This window comes from Sebastes fasciatus, chromosome 14 (genome assembly GCF_043250625.1).
Source record: "Sebastes fasciatus isolate fSebFas1 chromosome 14, fSebFas1.pri, whole genome shotgun sequence".
NCBI lineage: Eukaryota > Metazoa > Chordata > Actinopteri > Perciformes > Sebastidae > Sebastes > Sebastes fasciatus.
The window spans coordinates 7,928,063-7,949,004 of NC_133808.1; the positions used below are offsets into that span (position 1 = coordinate 7,928,063).

The window sequence follows — 20,942 nt, forward strand, 5'->3', positions numbered from 1 at the left end:
GGTTTCACGATTTCACAACGAGGCAGACGATGTGTATCTCAAAGCACTAAAACTGCACCAAAACAGACAAAGTGCACAGAAAAAGCTGACCAAACTTACACCACTGGTATTTTGTATAAATTCAAACACGTGTAAAGACATTCGGTGCAGGTACATTCACATTGGAAACAACAGCTGTGTCTTTGCAGATCATGCTGACGTATGATTGTATGCTTGCTTGAGGGGGCAAGAGTGACTGGTCCCTAATGAACTTATCTTTAGTGTTATTAGAAAGTCACACAAATTTAAAAAAAAAAAATCATACCAGCGTGTTGAAGAAATGCTTTTGTGACATTCACACAGAAGAACCAGTGAAGTACACTTTACATTCACTGTAGGCCTTTATCATTCAGCCAAGACACTGCTGCTGCTGCTGAGGACTGATGCACTGCTGCATACACGAGAAAAGCAGAAAAGGCACAGCAGCTGCTTCGCTGACATGAGGGGGTGTGAGCAACAGCAGGAGGATGTAAGACAAAGCAATAATAAGACACCATTTTCAACACAGAGAGGCATCGAGTACAAAAACATGTGAAATCAAACTCTGGTCCAGCTGTGGTAGATCAATCTTATCATGTGTGACCCACATACTATAAATCACTAGTTTTGTTTCATATATTTCTTTTAAAGTATTGATCACGTTGATTCGTAAAACGTTATGAAACTCTAACGGCTAAGGGTTTCAGAGTGAGTGCAACAGTTTAAACCGACTTAAAAGAAGTCACTGGCAGTCAAAAAGCAACAAAATGTTAGGCCTACATGCCTGATCAACACACACACACCATCACACGGGACACAGTTCATCACAACAATCATATTGGTGGTGTGAAGTAACAGCAAACCAAAAGCTTTCAAGATATCAAATATTACATCCTCTTCTTATAACACCTGATATTCTAGATTTCTCTTTCTGTCAACATCAGAAGACCAAAACCAACAATGAATTGAGTCTCCTAACTAAGTATTGTGTGTGTGTTCAAAGCCTGAAATATCTTCTTCCTCTGAGACATAGAGCTCCATTGTTGTCCAAAAATTATTAAAAACACATCAAGGTTCCTTCATTACCATGAACACACACACACTGCAGTTTATTTTGACTCAATCCTACACACCGTCCTGCTGCCATAAATACTCATTAGAGCACTAAATGTTAATATTAATCCGCAGCTGAAAATAGTCCCCAACAAATGCACTATTTTCTCCTTTTTGAGTAACGTTTACCAAAAAACGACAGTGCCCAGCTGTTTTAGGAGATTGCGGAACCTTTTTAATAAAATGAAACAATATGCTTGTGCGGAGTTTTTTAAAGATTTACGATGCAACGGGCTTGAAGCCGGGTATTGAGACGAAATAACACATTTTTGGCTTTTGTTGACAGTGAGAAAAATATAGAGCAACTCCAGCCTCGTCTTCTAAATTGCTCTTAAAAAGGTTATAATCTGGAACCACAAGAGCTCCAAGTGTTATTACATATAAAAAATAAAAATAATAAAAAAAGATGTTTGTTGTAACTTTAAGACTTGCAGAAGGACACCAGTAGTTTTGTGATCCGTTTTAGATGAAAAGGTATTAAAACAAAAAAGTAAGAAGAAAAAAAGGCGGTGTTAACCTTCCTTAGTCCTAAATATTGACCTGTACACCTGCCATCAGGATACTTATTCATTCCTTAATTAACCGTAACCATAATACCAAATACAAGACACTTCTCTTATTAACCCCGATACCGCAGCAAAGCAAAGACAATTCCACTCATAATATGGAGTTTAAACATTTTCAGTTAAAAGCTTGAAGTTGTTGTTTGAAGCTCCAATCATACTGTACATGTGTATCATCTGAAATACTGAACAGACATCCCATAATCCTCCACTGAACATAAATCCGAGGCTTAGAGAAAGTAAGTAATCTGCTTTTTAAACTTTGCTAGCTTCAACCACGAACAACGTACAGCTTCTGCTGCGTTGTATCAAAATACCAGCGAGCACATTGTGATTCTGGTCATTAGGAACCTCTGTGGTTTTACCATGTGACTGTGTGTCCATAACATAAAAAAAACTATGAATATTTATGATTTGTCCCATCCCTAGATGCTAATGTCTCTGTTTAGCATATTTATCTACCAATCACCTCATTCATTTTTGGTGTAATTGCATTTAACTAGTCACCTGTGCATTACTGCCCATTTGGCACATTAAGGCAGACTGGAGTAGGCTTTTGACACGGAGGTCGCTGGATCAAGCTCTACGGCGGTGCTAATGAAGTATTCGCCTCTCTTTGAACTTTCTCCATGCATCATTGTTTTACAACACTGATTCACAGCGGAGGTAACTGGGATTTTATATATTGATCAACAGAAAAATACTATAAATTAAACTTTCTACATATTTATTCAGATTTTGTAAACCTGCATATCATGTGAGAAAAATACATAACACACTCCAAAAACCTGACTGTAACATGGACATGAGGACACTAGTGTGCATGTAAACCCGTTCATAGACTCTGTAACTGCTGCCACTATATATTGACTTAATGGCGATCAATACTTTGGCAATCAAATATTTTGTTTTGTTTTTGTAGTCAATTCAGAATTAATTGTAGATATTTTTTTTTACTTTGACATCAAATAGTCTTTTCCTGTTGATCAGCTCCATTACATCCACTGTAATTTAATGTTGTAAACAATAAATCACAAAAAAAAGTCAAAGGATAAATACTGTATGTATATGTAATGTACATGCAGTTTGATTAGTTTAAATGGAGATACATTTTTCCTATTTGTAGTTGTTCCTAGTTTTCCCTTTGAGTTCTTGGCTTATTTCATTCAAGTAGGAAAATAAATCACTATTATTTCTGTCCAGAAGACTATTAGGTGCTTATTTTAGATAATCTCCTAACCTGGTGCTCATTTAACAGTCGCTGTTGCCTAAGTGAGTGAACGAAAGAGTGCGTGACCCGAAGATAGGGCTGTACCAAATGTCTCTTTTTTACATTCAAAGCTTCTGTTGAGGTTTTCAAATGAAGCTTTGAATTTCTGTCGTCATATTTAAAGGCTAAACACCAACAAATATGGATTGAAGTGGAATATTTCGTTGTTATGTTAGGAATTTTGGAAATGATTACATCTATCTTTTTTCAATAAAGTTTGACTTTTGGATTTTACAACGCTCTGGAATTATTAGAAATGTTTAGATCACACACCAAGTCAGAAACAATCTTACACAGCCACCACCGGAATCTAATTCTACAGATAGTATAATACTAATAATATTAGTGTAGCCTGATCTAAGTGCAGCCTAATCTTTGTTTATTTATTTATTTGTCTCCCATTGTGTTTTCTGTCTGTAAGTATGTGTTTTTTTTTATGCTGCAGCCTGTCTTGGCCAGGTTGCCCTTGAAAAAAAAGAATCTCAATGGTACTCTCCTGGTTAAATAAAGGTTAAATAAAAAAAATTTAAAAAAACTTGCTGAAATTGTAAACAGATTGAATAGACATGCAAAACAAAAAAAGAAGCTGCGCAGCAGTGGAATGTTGATTTAGAATTTGAATGTTGCGTTAAAGCTTCAAACTATTCGGTACAGCCCTACCCGAAGGCGAAGCGCCGCGCAGGAAAAGAAAAGACTAAACAAGATACAGATTTATGTGCCACCCCGAAATCAATACAGCTCACAGCCTGGCCACACCTATAACAGATGTTTGGCTAAACCGCTGTATTTTAGAGAATTTTCTACTTCTGAAAAATGTGAGTCTGATAAGAACCTGCACATGCACTAAAGCCTTTTCCAGTGTGAACCTTCAGTTTGCTGCCATTGTCATTGTTGTGTATCAAAAGGTGAATATGGGAGAATGTAAACATGATTACTTTGGACTTTTCTTATGGAATGAATGGGCGACACCGCCACTGGTTGTGTGGCAGTGCTGCGACGAGATAACACACAACTATAGGTCATCGCTAAGCAGTAGGCAGTGAAGGAGTTTACAGCGTAGTGACCGCAGTGAACAATGCCACTGTAGACACTAGAAACAGTAAAAACTAAAAGAAGACATTTTAACAGTAACACCCTGTTGAGAATCTCTAGTATCAGTAGCTTCACTGGTTGTGGAGTAGTTGCTCCTTGAAGGCAGAGCTATAGATATACAGAGTAAGGCAAACTTGGTTTCAGGTCAATCCTTCGGAGCCATATTCACACCAAATGTTCCAGGGCCATTACATCCTCTCATTTCTAAAACTTAGTGTAATTGCCATGGAGCTTTTAGTGCTAACATTGAGCAGACAGTTCCCCAAGCTATGTATGTCTATGGCTCTGCTCCATGGCAGAGAGATAGAGTAGAGTCTTCCTGGAACAAATCGGTCTCGAGCAGCTTCGGTGTGTCAGGCTGTAATTTAGAGAAAGGCTTGTTATGGTAGAGATGTGGACTGAAACCAGACAGATACCGTCAGAGCAGACAACACGAGGCCAGAGGGACGAGCGCCGCCAACAGGAAGTAGGTGACTCTGTAGAGGTGGAGTGGAGAGAAGGTCACCATGGCGATGGACAAGGGGAGAGGGAGCCAGGATGTCAGAGGCAGGAGTTTACTGAAGGAGATGTAGACAAAGTTGGATACTGCAGCAGAATCCCCCTGACAGGATAATAACTCTAATGCGTGTGTTGGTGACGATGCGCTCTTCTTACCTGTTGCTGAGTTTTAAAGTGTTGCCGTTAATAAGCAGCATGTACACAATAATGAGAGGCACAATGAGTGGCCAACAAGGGTCAGGATCCAACTGGGCGGAATACCTGCAGAGGATCACAACGTACACCCATTTCTTTTAGCCTCATCACCATTGTATCAAACATCAATTATTACTTTATGTATTTAAGTATACATTTGCAATATTGTGATAAAACGATACTGGAAAAGTAATTGTACTAATATAATGACACTGATTTCAGCCATATCATCCATCAATTTTGTGCAAATGACCATAAAGTAAACTTAAAATGAATGCAAGAATTGATAAGAGTGATACGCCACTTTCTGGGAAAGTCCTGTTTTCAGCTCTGTTCCAAAAACAAAACAGAGGTCGACATTAGACTCACACCAGCACCCCTGGAGCTGTTAAAGACTCAGCAGCTGTATTCAGTAGGCAATTTGTTCATTTTTAACGGGGGGATAGACCCGGTTAATTTCTTTCACCCGCGACTAGCGAACCATGAACGACTGTTTTGGTTCTGTATTTTAGCTGAAAGGAGTTTAGTTTAAAAGGTAAATGGAATTGCATTTATATAGCACCTTTCTAGTCCTCTGACCACTCAAAGCGTTTTGCACTACATGTGCATCAGGATCGAATCACCGACCTTCCGATTGGTGGGCGACCCGCTCTACTGTACCTCTAAGCCCAATAGTTTATAGACTATTACAGATCAAAGACAAATCTGTCTGCTACTTCAGCACCATGGAAAGCGCCATGGATTTATCAACACACAGCACAGTTAGGCTAATGATATCTCAGAGCCATGGTCGGGGCCATAGAGTCTATACTAAATGCCTGGGGGGATATTTTTTCACAGTCTGAGATATGTCAGTGATTAGCAACAACATTGATTTTGCCGCATTTTTATTTTTTGTGCCAGAAACCAGAAAAATAGCAAGTATTTGCCCCCAAACATGAGAAAATGACTCAGTCTGGTGGAAAATAGTAAAAAAAAATACAATTTTGAAGCCAGGGCTCTAGATCGAAAGCCTGATATAATAGAATGCATGACTTTATGTTGTAATGACCGTGGGATCAAACATCAACGGGGACATTTTTGCCCTGAGGGGTCTGAGTGACTGTATTTTGGCTGCATGGTTTATTATAGACTTATTATAGGAGCTGAGGTTGAACTTCCAGAATTAAAAAAAAAACAAAAAAATAAAAATCACACCCTTGCCAAAATGTATGCCATATGCATTAGACAGCCAAAATGATCAAATAATAAAAAGGCCAAAAACGTCCCTAGTGAGGCACAAGGGTTCTTAACCGATACACAGCACTAATTAATTAAATATGGGGCGGTAATTAGCATACTTTCTAATAAACACAGCCTTGGGTGTCTTGCTCAATGACACCTCGGCTTTGTTTCTCACAAGCTCTCTCACATACTCCTTCCATCGTAATACTGTACCTCAGGTTGCGGGTCCAGTGGATGAATGAAGGTGCGATGAGCATGACGGGTAGCGTGAAGAGCGCCGAAAGGCAGAGGTGGAGCTGCAAGTCATCCCTCACCTCCTGGAGAGCACACTCGGTCAGCAGGGGGACGCCATTACATTCTTTAGACTTGCTCAGGGATTCGGCATCGACTGTGCCGTTTTCAGCTTCTTTGTGCTTCCGGGGTGCCTGGAAAGATGGTGGAAAACTTGTTTCGCGGTGTAATCTGACAACAATCACATTGTAATATAGTGGTGATGTGATTTGGAGCAATACAGTTCAACCTGGAAATCTTACCAGATTCAACATGTGACTCAAAGATCTTTCTGTCATCTGTAGCCTCAGTACCTGAACAGGCGACGGGAAACAGGAGACAGATGTATGAGTTAGGGATAAACAGAGTCAATATTGTATTTAAACTGGTTTCATTATTGATGCTACTCTGTAAAATGACTGAGAAGGCTTCATTTGTATCACCACGGGCTAAGACTCACCCTGTAAAGGTGGAGCAGAAAGGCAGCAATGACTGACAACGCCCCACAGGACATCCAACCGATAACAGTCAGACACAGAGTGATGGAGAGCTGGGTCCGCAGTGGCAGGGTGCCACAGTCTCTAGAGACAGATGGTCTGCATAGAAAAGGAGGTTTACAGTTAGGCCTGTCACGATATTTATCGACTTATCGTACAATATATGGACATGACCTCGATATTGCCTGTTGTGTTTACATGCGTGTTTGTTTACATAAGAATGTCACCAACATGATGCCAGAATAAACCATTATAAGACTTTGGCATTGTGCAGACATTGCGCATTTTTGTGAAAAGAGCCAGAGTCCTTTTTATGTATTGTTTTGGTTGTGTGGTTTTATTTATTTAGAATATTTTAATATTTTTTTCACATTCTAATTCCAATGTCTGAATTAGGGATGTCACGAGAACCGATACTTCAGTACCAAATTTCTGATGGTACTCGTTTTTCTATAGTACCACAGGTACAGTCAGGACTTGGGACTAACATCGTCCCAGGGATAATAGAACATTTTCCTGATAATGCAGAGTTGTTAACAACAAATCCGTTTTGAAATAAGCAGGAGGAGAGCTAGTAACGTTAGCTGTTTGCAGCCTGGTGGGCAGCACAGTCGTGCTTCTTGGCTAAATAACGGACCTAACAATTAACGTACATTGACAAGGTTACATTGAGATACATTATGCTCAAGCTGTATTCAGTAAAAATTAGTATTGGGGGAAGGTAAATTATAGATTATGAATGGATGCGCTAATATTCAGAGTGCCTAAAGGTCACCCAGGTAGAGTTTCCAATCATATACATTGATGTTTAAATGTCCAACCATACCTGTGGAGTGGAGCTAATATTAGTGAGACCAGTCTCATAAGGAGACGGAGCAGCGCGCTGCTCCAGTATGCCACTGTTGCCCCCAAGATGTAAAGCAGAGGGGACAGGAGGTGGGGCCATTCGTCAACTGGTATCACACCCTCACGAAATGTTGCATCAGGGATGGCTGTGGGGAGGGTATCCATAGGGGGTAGGTAAAGAATTGACCAGACCTCTTGAAACCAGCTACAGCTGAGGGGAGGGAGGACAAGGAGGATAAGCAAGAAGAAAAATCATGTGGGATTTCATATAATTTTCAAAAACAACATTCAATTTGTATGACATGTGAATAAAAGCTCTAACAGGGTTAGTAAGTGGGCCTTGAGTTAAGATTATTTTTGTGAAAACTACTGATTCCAATGTCAAGTATGAATGTTCACACTTAAATTCAACATTAGACTTTCAAAGCCTACCCAAGTAAGATGTGCAGGATATAAACGGGCAGATTGACTTTATGAGGCTGCAGGCCTTTGCCCACCACCTGGCTCATGTCTGCAGCTCGCTTTGACTGCAGGATGGAGGACAGCTGCCCCCCACAGGCCAGGAGGAGGGTTACGGCTGTGTACACCGGCACCATGGGACCACAGAACCTCAGTATCTGTCAGATAAGAGAGAGCAGATCAGAATTAGTTCACGAATGTTTTCATTTAAACAAAACAAACAAACAGAAAAGAAAAAGAGAAGAAAGTTGTACCTGTCCCAGCACCCTGGGTAATGAAGTCCTTACAGACACCTGAGGTTTAAATCACAAAGTAAACACATTGTTTATTTCACATCATGTTTTAAACTCCTAATCGATGATAATAAACAACATGTTTGTCATGATGAATGGTCATCAGGATGTGCAGGAAGTCGAAGGCTGTAGTTCTATCCAGCACCTGAGGAGTAGTACCTTATATTGGCAGTTGGGGGCAGTGTGGAGCTGAAGGAGGACACCTGAGGTATTGTCTGGACGACTTGTGTGGAGCATCCCTGAGATCTCCGTCACTGATGGCACACTGGCAGACAGATGACATCAAGTCATGACGGAAACAGTTAAAGGTCCCATTGATAACATTTTTATGTAGACGAATATTAAAAAAGAAAGGTGCCGAATAAAAGTATGGCTTTTCTTTAAAAACATTATTATGATTGTGAATTAATCATTTAAAAAAGAGGGCCAAATTAATGTTTTGTTTATCTCTGTGGAAGATATGACATTTGGTTCGCACTTCTAACAAGGCTTGTGAGCCAATAGCAAAACTACGTTGGTATCACGTGGTATCTCTGGGTCGTCAGTTAGTGTGGAAAAAACGGATAAATGGCTGAGATCGGCGGTAAAGTACCTGGCAATGACTTGTTGTGAAGTAAATGCAATGGAACAGGGGAGGGAGAATGCGACATCAAGTGGCTGAATGTTATCAATGTTATCAACAGCACCTTTAATATGACATGTAAAACTGCCAGAACAAGAAAGAACAGTTTGGAGACAGACACTGACACAACTGACCTGACTGTGGTTAAAGAGTCCTCTCGAAACCACGGTACATTTATTCTGTATACGTTAGGCAGTCTATCTGCAAACAGACATACAATGACCATTATTACATTACATTACATTACATTACATGTGCCCGCCATGGATGCCCTGTGAGGGAAGTGAGAAAAAATGGAAAAAAGGTTTGCCAGGATAATCTGTTAAAGATCCTTATTTATTTATTTTTATCTGTGAAACAGGTGGCAGGTGAAGAAAACATTTTTTTTGCCAGGATCCTTTTCCTAAATGTTTGTTGTTGTAATACTCACTTTGGCCACAAGAGGCTGAAGTGCACCACTACTCCATGTTCTAAATAGGACTAAAATTCATCATGTTTTCATCCAGGTGAGTGTACTTCACCCTCTTGTGGCCGAAAGTATTACAACACTTAAAAAGTATCCTGACAACAAATGTTTTTCACCTGCCAAAATGTGTTTTCACCTTTTTCCCCAGATGAAAAAAGGTAACTTAAAAAGATTATCCTGGCAAAAACTTAATTTTCAACTGTCATAAACACAGGAGAGAAAACAATTTAGATTTCTCACTTCTGTAGCCTGCCAATGTATCACAAGACAAACTTACCTTTTTGTACTTTGCACTGGCTTGCAACATTAATTCTGAAAGCCTGGTAGACCTAAAAACACAGAGGTGTTCAAAATGTAGTCACACAGTATAAAAATACTGAGTCCAGCAAGCACTTAATGAAATACTGAAAGCTACCTGGTGGAAGTGTTGGAGCTTGATGGTGTGAAGAAGTCCAGAGGAGTTGACTGAAACATCGCTAGCAATCAAACCTGGAAAAATCAACAGGTACTGAAAAGGAATGTGTCTTTTCTCTCCAAAGTTTTAGACAATCAGCATCAACAGTAACACTACTCACCGAAGGACAGGACATGTGGCACTGGGACAGACAGAGTCTGAGATTCTTGTCTCTGCCACTCGCACTCCACTGTGAACTGTGGACCAGACAAACTTTGTAATGACATTTATATAAATCAGTGGTTCTCAAACTTTTGGACAGACACAGATGCAGCAGACACAGACTTACTCAAGTGCTCTGTCTGTTTCTGTTTGACGCATTATGCAAATTAACTGTAACTTTCCTCAAATAATAATAATAATAACAATAATAATGTGTTGTTTTTCTTCAGACGACATTAATTACATAACTACTAATGTTTTGAGAAAAAAATAAGTTAACATTTTCCTATGAGGGTTCAGTCTGTAGTCCGGGTATGTTAAATAGGTTGGTAGGATGAGGGTTCAACTTTATCATACCACTTGTATTATTGACGTGACTTTACAGCAGCTCAGCAAAATAGATGGAGACAGAACAGAGAGAGAGAGAAGCATCTTCAGAGGAGCAAGTTCTCGTTTTCAGTGTACCTGTTTGCCATTGAGGTTGGAGGCCGACACAACCAGATGAGTAACTGACGACAAGTCACTAAGACTCAGTATCAGGACCTGAGGAGGATAACAGACAGTTATGAGAAACCAGCAGGCAGCTGAGACTGGACTGGACGGTGTCTCTTCAGAGGAGAATTACCTTGTAGGGTGGCAGAAGCTCAGTTGCCATGGACAGATCCACTGGATTCACACTGGAAAATTCAAAGAGCACAAACAAGGAGTAATACACTGTCTACAGTAATATAACCACAAAAGAAATCACATTTTCTCTGCGATAACAAATCAGAACAGTGAAAAAATGATTGATGTTGATTATAGGTGGCGGGGAAAGAGATGCACTATTATCATATTCTTACCATGAAGAACCGCTCTTGTGCACGCAGCCGTACACCCAGCTAGTCATCTCCTGTTGGACAATAACAACAAATCAGAATGTGAACTGAAATTGGAAAAAAAAGTACAGATTACTCTGGTTTCTGCTTTCCTAAATAGGTAGCTTTTACACAGATATTAAACAGCAAAATGGTAGCCTAATAATCAGACTGAACTGCCATTTAATTTTACTATGTATGCATCTATATGAATCACTGAGTAATTCAGAAACGTGGGTGGCGATTCAGAAGTCTAACACCGGGCTAGCGACATTGAGTGTGCAAAGGTTGTAGCTCAAACCCAAAGGGATGAAAACATTAGCACACCAGTGCTGAACACTCACCAGGTTGTTGCTCCGGCAGTAGAAATGGCTGTAGGCTGTCCTGCGACTCGACAGGGCAAACTGGAAGTATTTCACCTGTCCTTCCTGTAGACAGAGAGCAACACTGAAGACAACTGGTAGATGTTTTTCTGTCTGTATCGGGGCTTTGTTTCAGTATAATATACTGTATATATTATATACAGTATATAACCCATTTATTATATTGATACAAAGTCTGGTACCTTAGGTGTGCTGTAAGCCAGGCGCAGTGTGTTAACTTCACTCCATGCTTCAGGAACATCTGGAAAAGGGAATCTCAATCAAAATTCCTTCATTCACTTTGCTTTATATAGTTAATGAAAACTCCAAATATTTTAAAAATACAATAAAAAAATCATGTAGATATATAGCTCTCAAAGCACATGGACAGGAATGTGCTCTAAATAGGGCTAGGTAAGTGTTCCTCTCCAACCTGAGATGGAGACGGAGGTGTCTTGAGTTTCTTCCAACATCCTGACAGGGTGTCTGATGAAGTGGTGGTTTAGTACAGCCAATTTCTTCTCTGGGTTTACTGTGAACTAATATCAACACACTGGTTAGCTTGAAAACAGATGGCATGGGCTTGCTATGCATACTTATCAGAGATGTAATACTTTATGGGCTCCCGCTAGTCTCTAGTGCTACAATGTTTTTTTCTGCTATGACAACATCCCTCCATATTTCACAGAAAGATTCATTTTAAAATATGTGTATTAACGTTTGTTGTTCTGACCTGTCTGGTTTCAGGATCGATGAGGTCAAAGAACGCCCTGACAGTAGCAAGAACAAGCTCTTTGCACCTGGAAGACATATAAACTGCATATTAATAATCTGCATACTATTTAAATAAAGTTCTAAAGAAATGCATAGTCTAGTCTAACAAAAAACACAATGCCATGTCTTTTACCAAACGATGGACAGATGGTCAGTGGACACCCAAGTCCTGGGAACTGCAGTTGCCTTGACAAAAACAAGAAGACATTGAAGAGTATTACAGGATCAAACACAATCTACAGAGCCCTTTTGCACCAAGTAGTTCCAGTTCCAGAAGAGGTCACGTGCCACTTAACCAATTCTCACAAACAATACTTACCACCAATGACAACTTATTTGGATCTCCTGGGGGACAAGGTAGGGATATCAGGCCGGATCGGACCTGGTAGTCACGGTAACCACCTCCAACAGACAGAACTGTGACGTTCCTGAGCTTTTTCGCATGGTTCACCCACTTCTGTCTCACTGCAGAGTAGAAATCTACATAGAGCAGGGACAAAGACAAGTTAAGTTAAAGGGATAGTCTGGATTTTATGAACTGGGGTTGTATGAGGTACTTATCCATAGTCATTGTATTACCTACAGTAGATGGCGGCCGGCACGCCCCCAGTTTGGAGAAACAGATTGGAGTACCAGCACGGGAGTAAAGTAGTGTACTGCTTGTTGCTAATGTTAACCTTAAAACTTATTTACTCCGCTTCATCTCCTTTGGCTAATAAGGCTGCAATGAGATCTCTCCATCCCATATTGTCCGTGGCAACATGCTGCTCCTCTCCCCCTGTCAGGAGCATCTTGTCCAGCAGCTCCTCCAACTTTAAGACGCACCAGCTAGCAGGGCTGGTTCTAGCTTTTTGGGGGACCTATGCAAAATCAATTTTTTTGACCAAATGCTACTTTTTACACATACTTTTTTTTTTTTATAAATTTCAAACCAATAAAATTACTTTTTAAAATAAAAAATAAAGTTTTGGATAAATTATAAATTAATAAACAAAAAATAAACAAATCACTTTTGATGTTTGATTTATGTTAAAGGTCAATGATAATGTAGAAAAACAAAGATTTTAAATTCTAGACAGTCCCCGTTCATTTTGGGACGGCCTTGGTTGTATTTCGGGATGATTCTGGGAGCATGGTGAAAAAAAGTTATTTGAGAACCCTGATTTTAGCCACCAAAAAGAAAGGCCTACCTACAAAAATTAATATCTGATTAGGTATACGCTATATTTAGAAAATTTCCACCGCTTTACCTCGCCATCGGACAGCCCTTTCCGACGGGGAACTGAAGCCGTTACCTGTGCTCTCTTCAAAGCCACCAGACTCCATTCAGAAAACAGAAATTTCATCTTGTACAACACAGGAGTTGCTGGTCTGCCGCTGCCTCAATTGGTTAGTTTGATTGTGTTATGTGTCACTTTGGTGTTTTAAATGTTAAGTTTGGATTCACTAAAAGAGAGCATAGACAACAGCTTCAGTTCCAATGAAGCTGTCTCCACAGCTTGGAGACACAGCTCAGAGCACAATGTGCACCATTCAAGACCAGCATGAGAGTACTCCTTACCCAGCAGGTACGGGTCCATGGCCAGCACTGGAGCCAGGTGGGGGGAGGCCTGGGTAATGATGAGGCTGACCAGATTGGTGTTGAAGCGGGGCAACGTGAACAGCGCCCGGGCCACCACTCCTCCCATGGAGTGACCAACAAGCACCACACTCTGAGGGGGGGTCTTCAGGTGCTGGCAAGCAGAGAAATGGAGAAAACTGACTGAAACCTAATCCACTTCTTGGGTTTAGGACATAGACTGTATATAGGGATGAACGACATGACAGTTCTCCAAAAGTGAAGCCAAAACACCTCAATGGCCCCCTGGTGGCTGGCTGCAGTATAGGTCATAAATCCCACCCCCTCCATGTTAGTGGATGGGACATGGGCCAAACTAAAAAGTCAAAGTACACATGAAATAATATTTTCCCAAAGATGGTTTCCATCATTTTAAGTAGTTCTCATCATGCTGATGTATTTTCAAGTGTAAGTTTTGCTGATTAGTTTGGTTTTAATTAGTTATTTGATGCTATAAAAAGGGGATGAGATGTCATGATTGACAGCTGTGATTGACAGCTGCTCTGAGTGAAGTAGTCGTGCAGCCGGAGGCTCGGGAATTGTTCGAGAGAGGAGATGCAACTTTAAATTTCCATAACCGTCACGAGTCTGTGTAATAGAACATGTATCAATTTGATCATAAATGTAGTTATAGAGATATTATGGATGGTTGTTGTGTCTTTCTAACCGAACAGCTACCGTGGTGCTAACGTAGCAGCTAGGTGGCTTACGCTAACAAGCTGCAGCCATGCTCGGCTCGTGATTGGATCGGGCGAGTGTGTGGGCGGGACCTCGACACCAAGCCCCCGATCACTACCGCGCAGACTTTGGCTCCAAATGGTGTCAAAATCTCAAGAAGGCAGCTCCCGTATCTGGAATATTTTGGCTTCACTTTTGTACAGTGGGAGGAAGTGGAGACGCGTTGTCCATCTATATATAAGGTCAATGATTTAGGATTATATATTTACCAGAAAGTAGTGTCAGAAAAATGAAAGGCAGACATGTTGACAGACGATGAATATGAATAGCTACTGTTAACTGTGCATTTTGATTGCACTCCTTAATGCTGACTTCTTGTAATGTTCTACTGTTGCCATGTCAACTTTGTGAGATGTACAAGTCGGAGGGATTAATTATCAACGTTTAAATGTAGAAGGTGATGGAAATGTGATATTTATCCCCCCCCCCCACTGAAATATTACTCCACCAGCAATATCCATCATGTAGAGTAAGTAACCCTGTCTGATGATATTTGAGGCCTGACCTTGTAGAGCCTCAGGATAGCCTTGATGCTTTCGTGCAGGAAGTGTGTCTGCCTGAGCAAACTGCCACCGTAAAGTGCCACCAGCTCCTCATTGAAGTCCACGGTGAACACGTTGAAGTGGAGACCTCCTTCCATGTTCTCAGCCTTCCTCAAGGCCACGGAGCCCAGGGAGCGAGCTTTGTGAAGAGAAGAAGACATGTGATGGTGTCAAATATTGTGATTAGGCTGGGTGTTTTTACAGACAGAAAAAATAAAAATCATACAGACGTGGGGTCACTGCTTGTCCTAAACTAAGCACCACCTTATGCTCAGCTGCTCTGCCAACTGACATGCTGCAATAATTATTCATGCACAGCTCTTATGTGCAATTTTTTTTTTTTTCATTTTGAATTATTGATAAGAGTCAATACGTCCTGAGCTTCTTCAGATCCTCAGGGAAGCTTTTCCTAACCTAAAAGCTTTCTTTACTGCTAAAAAAAGCTCATTAAATGTACATAGTCGGTACCATTTTCTTGTATGGAAGAGCCATAAAACATACCAGCAACAGCCTGGTTTTATTCAACACTAGTACTTCGTCAAGCTGTTGTAACTCGTGAAGTTAGGAAGCTTATCAAACACCAGCTGCTGTTAAAAATACATCGGCTTGAAGAGTCTAAATCTAAGACAAGAAATGTTGAAGAACAGAGAGCATGGGCCATCATCACAAACACCACAGTGTAACAGCAAAATGTGTTTGTATTCACATGAATAAAAAGTGTGGGTGTTCTCCTCCTACACACAACTGATAGCAGGAACAGGGGGCCGGCATAGATCTCACAAAGGATTTATATCATTGAGAGCATAACTGAGTTATTAGTTAGAGGAAAGATGGGTTCCAGGTTTGATTCCCCAAGACAGAATTATTTCCAACTCTAATATAAATTAATATATAATACAATATATTAGTATATCATTTTCTTATTGCAAACAAAAGTAACCAATTACTGTGTTAGTCCATCTTCTATAACGACTTTCCTACCCTGTGGCACTCAGACCCAAGCACATATGTTCCTACTGAGGACACACATCTTTAAAAGAAGATCACAAATATAGAGTTTCCTTTTCTAAAGCAGCTGAGCACTGTAGTTTTTTAGCAAACGTTTCATAAACAGGAGCCAACAGTGAGTTTCTTGGGGACTATTTTCAGCTTCGGTTCTCTAGTGAGTATTTACAGCATCAGGACGGTGTGTGTGGGATTGACTCAAAATAGTGTGTGTCTTCTGGTGATGAAGAAACTAAAGTTGTTCCGATACCAGTATCGGAAATGCGTCCGATACTGCCCAAAATTCAGTGTCAGGTATCGGCGGGTACACCGGTCTATGCACCGATCCGATACCATAATTGTAATAATAATAATCAACTTGTTTAACCGGAAATCAATTCTTCTTCGCCGCTCCAAAACAGTAGCCTTCACTGTGCTGTTGCCTTGGATGTATCATGGCTGCCCCTGGTAACTACTGTTTTAGGGCAGCGAAGAAGAACTGATTCCCAAAAAAATGTCAGCCACTTGTTAATATTTCACAGTGGAAGATCCAACAACAAAACTGGTGATATGTACTGCAGTATGTAAGTTTGGAGGTGTTGCCGATTTCAACACCAACAAGCAGAGCACGACGACTTTATTAATAATAATAATAATAATAATAATAATAATAATAATAATAATAATAACTGTATATTTTTTTTATCACGCTATGATCGGATGGATACTCGGTATCGGCCGAAACCTAAAGTTCAGATATCGGAATCAGTATCAGGAAAAGAAAAAATGGTGTTTGAACATCTCTAGAAGGAACATGTCACCGAGTGCAACAGTGTGGCTCATTGATGTGTTTTCAGTAGTTTAAGAGTAATATCACCTGCCTCATCATTTAATATCTACACCTACAACTCAAATGGTTATGTGTATAGCGCTGGGTGTACAGATCCTTAAAATGATACAAGGACCTTATCACAACAACAACAACAGATCCAAAACAAAAACCACAAAAGCCAGTTTTTCAAGATGAATACATGTTTGTTTACATGTGGATTCACCACAGACACAAAACACACTGTGGAAACTTGATTTCTGTGACATGGTAAAGCTCTAACATTCACCAAAAAAACTGAACGCTTGTGTGCAAAACTGTGAAGGACAATCCAGTCCAACCTGCCAGTCAGGTACACTAATCAACAAAAAGCATGAAGCCACGCTCGTGTCCTCAAACAACCTCAGCACATCCACTTATTGGAAAAAAAAAAAATCACCTCCTCCCTCTTGTCTATCTGAATTTTTCTCCCTTTGCTTAACCTACCATTCGTTTTATGCACTTACCTTGTTTGTAGCTACCTGCATTTCCAGGCAGGAAGAGCACAGGGGCACCGGTGAGTTTGAGCGCTCGGGTCTCCTGGGCGTACAGACCCTCTCCATACAGGTAGAGCCCGTACGCTGGGTACAGTCTGGCCACACGACGAGGCAGAGCCACCCGCTGTAAACACAGCATGCATGATTAGGAGGTGAAGTCCCAAAGTCACATCGGTCTCAGACAGTTCAATAACATTTTTGTCACACTTATAAAAACATCACGCAACAGTGTCACTATAAAGCACAGTACAGCAGCTACAGCAGTGTCTACAGCTGGCAGACAACACCTCCCTGCTTTGCAGTCCAACTCAAACAATTCTATGTTACTACATACATTATATACTGGAATTATAATAACTGTTTAAGTTTTGACCAATTTGTTGCTGCTTTAAAAAGTTTTACACCTGAATTGTAATTCCTGATGATTTTGAAGGTTTTTCTTTTACAGCTGGTGTACGATTTATGACTTTAACAATAAACAACAATTCAATCATTCAAATTTATATATATGTATGTATTTGTTACATTTTGTTTAAGTCAAGCCTGATGTTTCCTTACACATAAAAGAATGATCCCAGTCACTTCCACACAGTGAGGCATACAGCTTATTAAATAAAGAAATAAGCTAATAAATAAGTCCGATTGGTGCAGCCCTATTACATAGTACTTTGTTCTGTTCATGTACTGTGCAAGAGTAAGACTACATCTGGGGCTGGGTAATATTGGTAATGGCTGAAATCATTAGTCCATTAATCAAGTAATCGATTGGGAGAAAATTGTGCAACAATTTTGCCAAAGTTGCCAAAATTTATCAGTTTCCATCCTCTGAAATGCGAGTACTTACTGCTTTGATCTACTTTCTATTACTGTACATTGAGTTTTGGACTGTTTGTTGAACAAAACAAGCCGTTTGAAGACATCAGTTTGGGGTACATGAAAGTATGATGGACATAACCAGAAAATTGAGCTGTATCACAGTATCACAAAATGACTGATTTCAGATCATGATTTGTCTACTCATATGTCAGCACTATCAAATGTTTGGTTTTCACCTCAGACTTGTTAAGAAATACTGATAATGAGTTCCTCTCTCATCTGCCTTGTATTCAGCGCTGAGGTCCATTAACCACATAAACAAAGGATTTCTTTTAGACGTATGGTGCTCTTTTTTATTTTTATACTTCCTCTCTTATAACAGAAGAGAATACACACTCCTGTGTGAAGTAGCCCATACACAGTGCCCCCCCAGCTGTGCTCCACTTCTGGACAGATGAACACATTAGTGAGCATAAATCAGAGGAAGGCGACCTACATTGCACTGCTAACATTATTCACTTCAATTCAATTCAATTGGCTGTATTGGCATGACTGTCAGGTGAACAATATTGCCAAAGCGTCAATTCAATAATAAATATAAAACATATATATACATATATACAATTCATTAAGCAAATTACAATATATAGATATTTAAAAAGGACATGCATGTAAATGGAAGAAAACAATAAAGAAGTAATTAATGTTCAATAAAACAAACAAATAAAAAACAATTAACAATATATTGCAATATCAAAGGATAAATGTAAAAAAAAAACATGAAGTAGAGGAGTAAATAAAAGGCAGAGTGTGAGTTACATCTATTATGTGTTGTTGTGGTTGTCTCTTAGGCTGTGACATGCACTGCAGCTTCTATGGCGATGACACTATTAAAAGGTCCCATATTGTAAAAAGTGAGATTTTCATGTCTTTTATATTATGAAGCAGGTTTAAGTGATATATAAATACTGTGAAAGTATCAAAGCGCTCAATATACAGAGAAATACACACGGCCCGTATTCAGAAATTGTGCGTATGAAACAAGCCGTTAGGATTTCTGTCCATTTGTGATGTCACAAATATACAATATTTAGACCATTACACGGTTTTAAACGTAAAAATTCTAAATGTGTCCCAGTTTATTCCTGGTTGCAGTGTATGTGAATAACATCAGCTGACAGAAAGTAAACTTGGACCCAAACTGTTGCTTAGCAACGCAATTCTGTTGCAATTCCGTTGAAATGCACTAAAACGGAGCGTTTCAGACAGAGGGTAAATACAGGTATATTCAAGCAGGCAGTATGAGGAAAATAAAGTTGTTGTTTTTTAACATTACAGCATGTGAACAAGTTCTAGTAGAAACACAAAGTACAAGTATGAAACTGAAAATGAGCACGATATGGGACCTTTAACATGAACTAACAGCAACTTCAGCTGACCTGTAGCCTGCATTATGTGCCCCTATCTTGTAAAGCTGATCTGCTCAGAGGATTCAAGGATCAGCAGTTGACTTATGGTTTTATAACTCATTTTGCCTGATCCTCACACACACCTGCAGCCAGACAGACAGGTGTGTTTAAAGGTGTGTTTGTAGAAGCCATTGAGGAAATGCATGAGCCCTGTTGAGAGGCAACACAGCTCCTACTGCCGTCTGACGTTACCTGCTCTGCTGGGTAACGATAGCAACATTCAGGAAATAGCTTAAGAAGACGCTAAGAAACAGGGATCATTTATGTGCATGTGGAAACACAACGACAGAAGCATTTAGCAGGATACAGTCTGTTTAGCTTCTGCAGCAACTATGCTACGCTGTTGGATAGATAGTGGGTAACATATTGCATGAGGTGTGCATTAATTATCCCAGATACTCACCCGGTACTCTGGGTATTCAAACATGTAGGTCATACTGCATCTGTTCTCCTCGCAGCCAGTCAGCAGCTCTCGCAGGCCGACCGCCAGCAGCCCCAGAGCTAACCCGTAAAAGGCCACAGTGGCGAGTTTCATGGTTCAAGTCGGACTCCGGGTTTTTTTAGATATTACAGGTGTTTAATGTCCATGTTTCTCTTTCTGTGTGAACTCCTCCTCGCCACGTTAAGACACCACACAGGCTGTCACACTCACCGGCTGAACCTCTCACAACAGGAACCACATACTATACACACGGTGCTGATTGGCAGGTCACACAGCCAATGGGAGGAGAGAAGGGTGAGAGAGAATAGACCAATAGGAGAGCAGATTGTTTTCTTTCATGCTATTTTTCCCATTTCATTGCATTTTTACCTTTCTTTTATTATGTATTCTGGAGCTTTATGGCTTCATATACATGACTGACTTTTCCCAAAAGTTTCTCATCTGGGAAACTTTTCTTAAAAAGGACATTATTTATGGTCTTGTTATGGACAATAACAAAGATGACTTTCTGGTTAATAACTCATTCTCATTCTTGGAAAATGTTATTTGCACAAATCCAAGTATATGAAAGTGAAACCTAGGTTTAATGTGTTTCATTCTGAGTTTCTTTCTTACATAAAAGCCCTTAAAGTCATGAAAAACAAAAATACTTTGAAACTTCTTAGCATAACAGAAGTATATGAATTACAGGTACAGCCCTATAGCCCTTCATTTAATTTATTATTTGCATGTATAATTTTACATATTTTATCTGTTTTTGTTCTGTATGCACATTGTCATTTTACTCTAATGCAATGATCTATGAGCCATGTTTGTAAATCTGAATTTGTTCAATAAAAAAAACAAAAAGCAAAACCTTTCTTTTATAATTGTATTGGATTTCAAAATGGCCAATGTAATCTTAATTAGGGCCCAAGCACCGACAACATCGGG

The 20,942-nt window shown here is 39.9% G+C and overlaps 1 protein-coding gene across 1 annotated transcript; it reads right to left on the reverse strand.

The window, feature by feature from the left end:
* Nucleotides 1-1,283: 1,283 nt before the first annotated feature.
* pgap1 (post-GPI attachment to proteins inositol deacylase 1) lies at nucleotides 1,284-20,266 on the reverse strand. The gene is made up of 26 exons (XM_074658442.1): nucleotides 19,971-20,266; nucleotides 17,253-17,406; nucleotides 14,897-15,072; nucleotides 13,597-13,768; nucleotides 12,355-12,515; nucleotides 12,169-12,221; nucleotides 11,995-12,061; nucleotides 11,695-11,800; nucleotides 11,465-11,523; nucleotides 11,244-11,327; nucleotides 10,885-10,934; nucleotides 10,668-10,719; nucleotides 10,508-10,585; nucleotides 10,002-10,077; nucleotides 9,842-9,915; nucleotides 9,704-9,755; nucleotides 9,095-9,161; nucleotides 8,498-8,603; nucleotides 8,300-8,338; nucleotides 8,019-8,203; nucleotides 7,567-7,797; nucleotides 6,704-6,839; nucleotides 6,507-6,557; nucleotides 6,187-6,398; nucleotides 4,711-4,815; nucleotides 1,284-4,613 (listed from the first exon to the last, which is right to left on the reverse strand). The coding sequence occupies exons 1-26, from the start codon at nucleotides 20,100-20,102 to the stop codon at nucleotides 4,475-4,477; spliced, it is 2,817 nt and encodes a 938-aa protein (XP_074514543.1). The 5' UTR covers nucleotides 20,103-20,266; the 3' UTR covers nucleotides 1,284-4,474.
* Nucleotides 20,267-20,942: the final 676 nt, after the last annotated feature.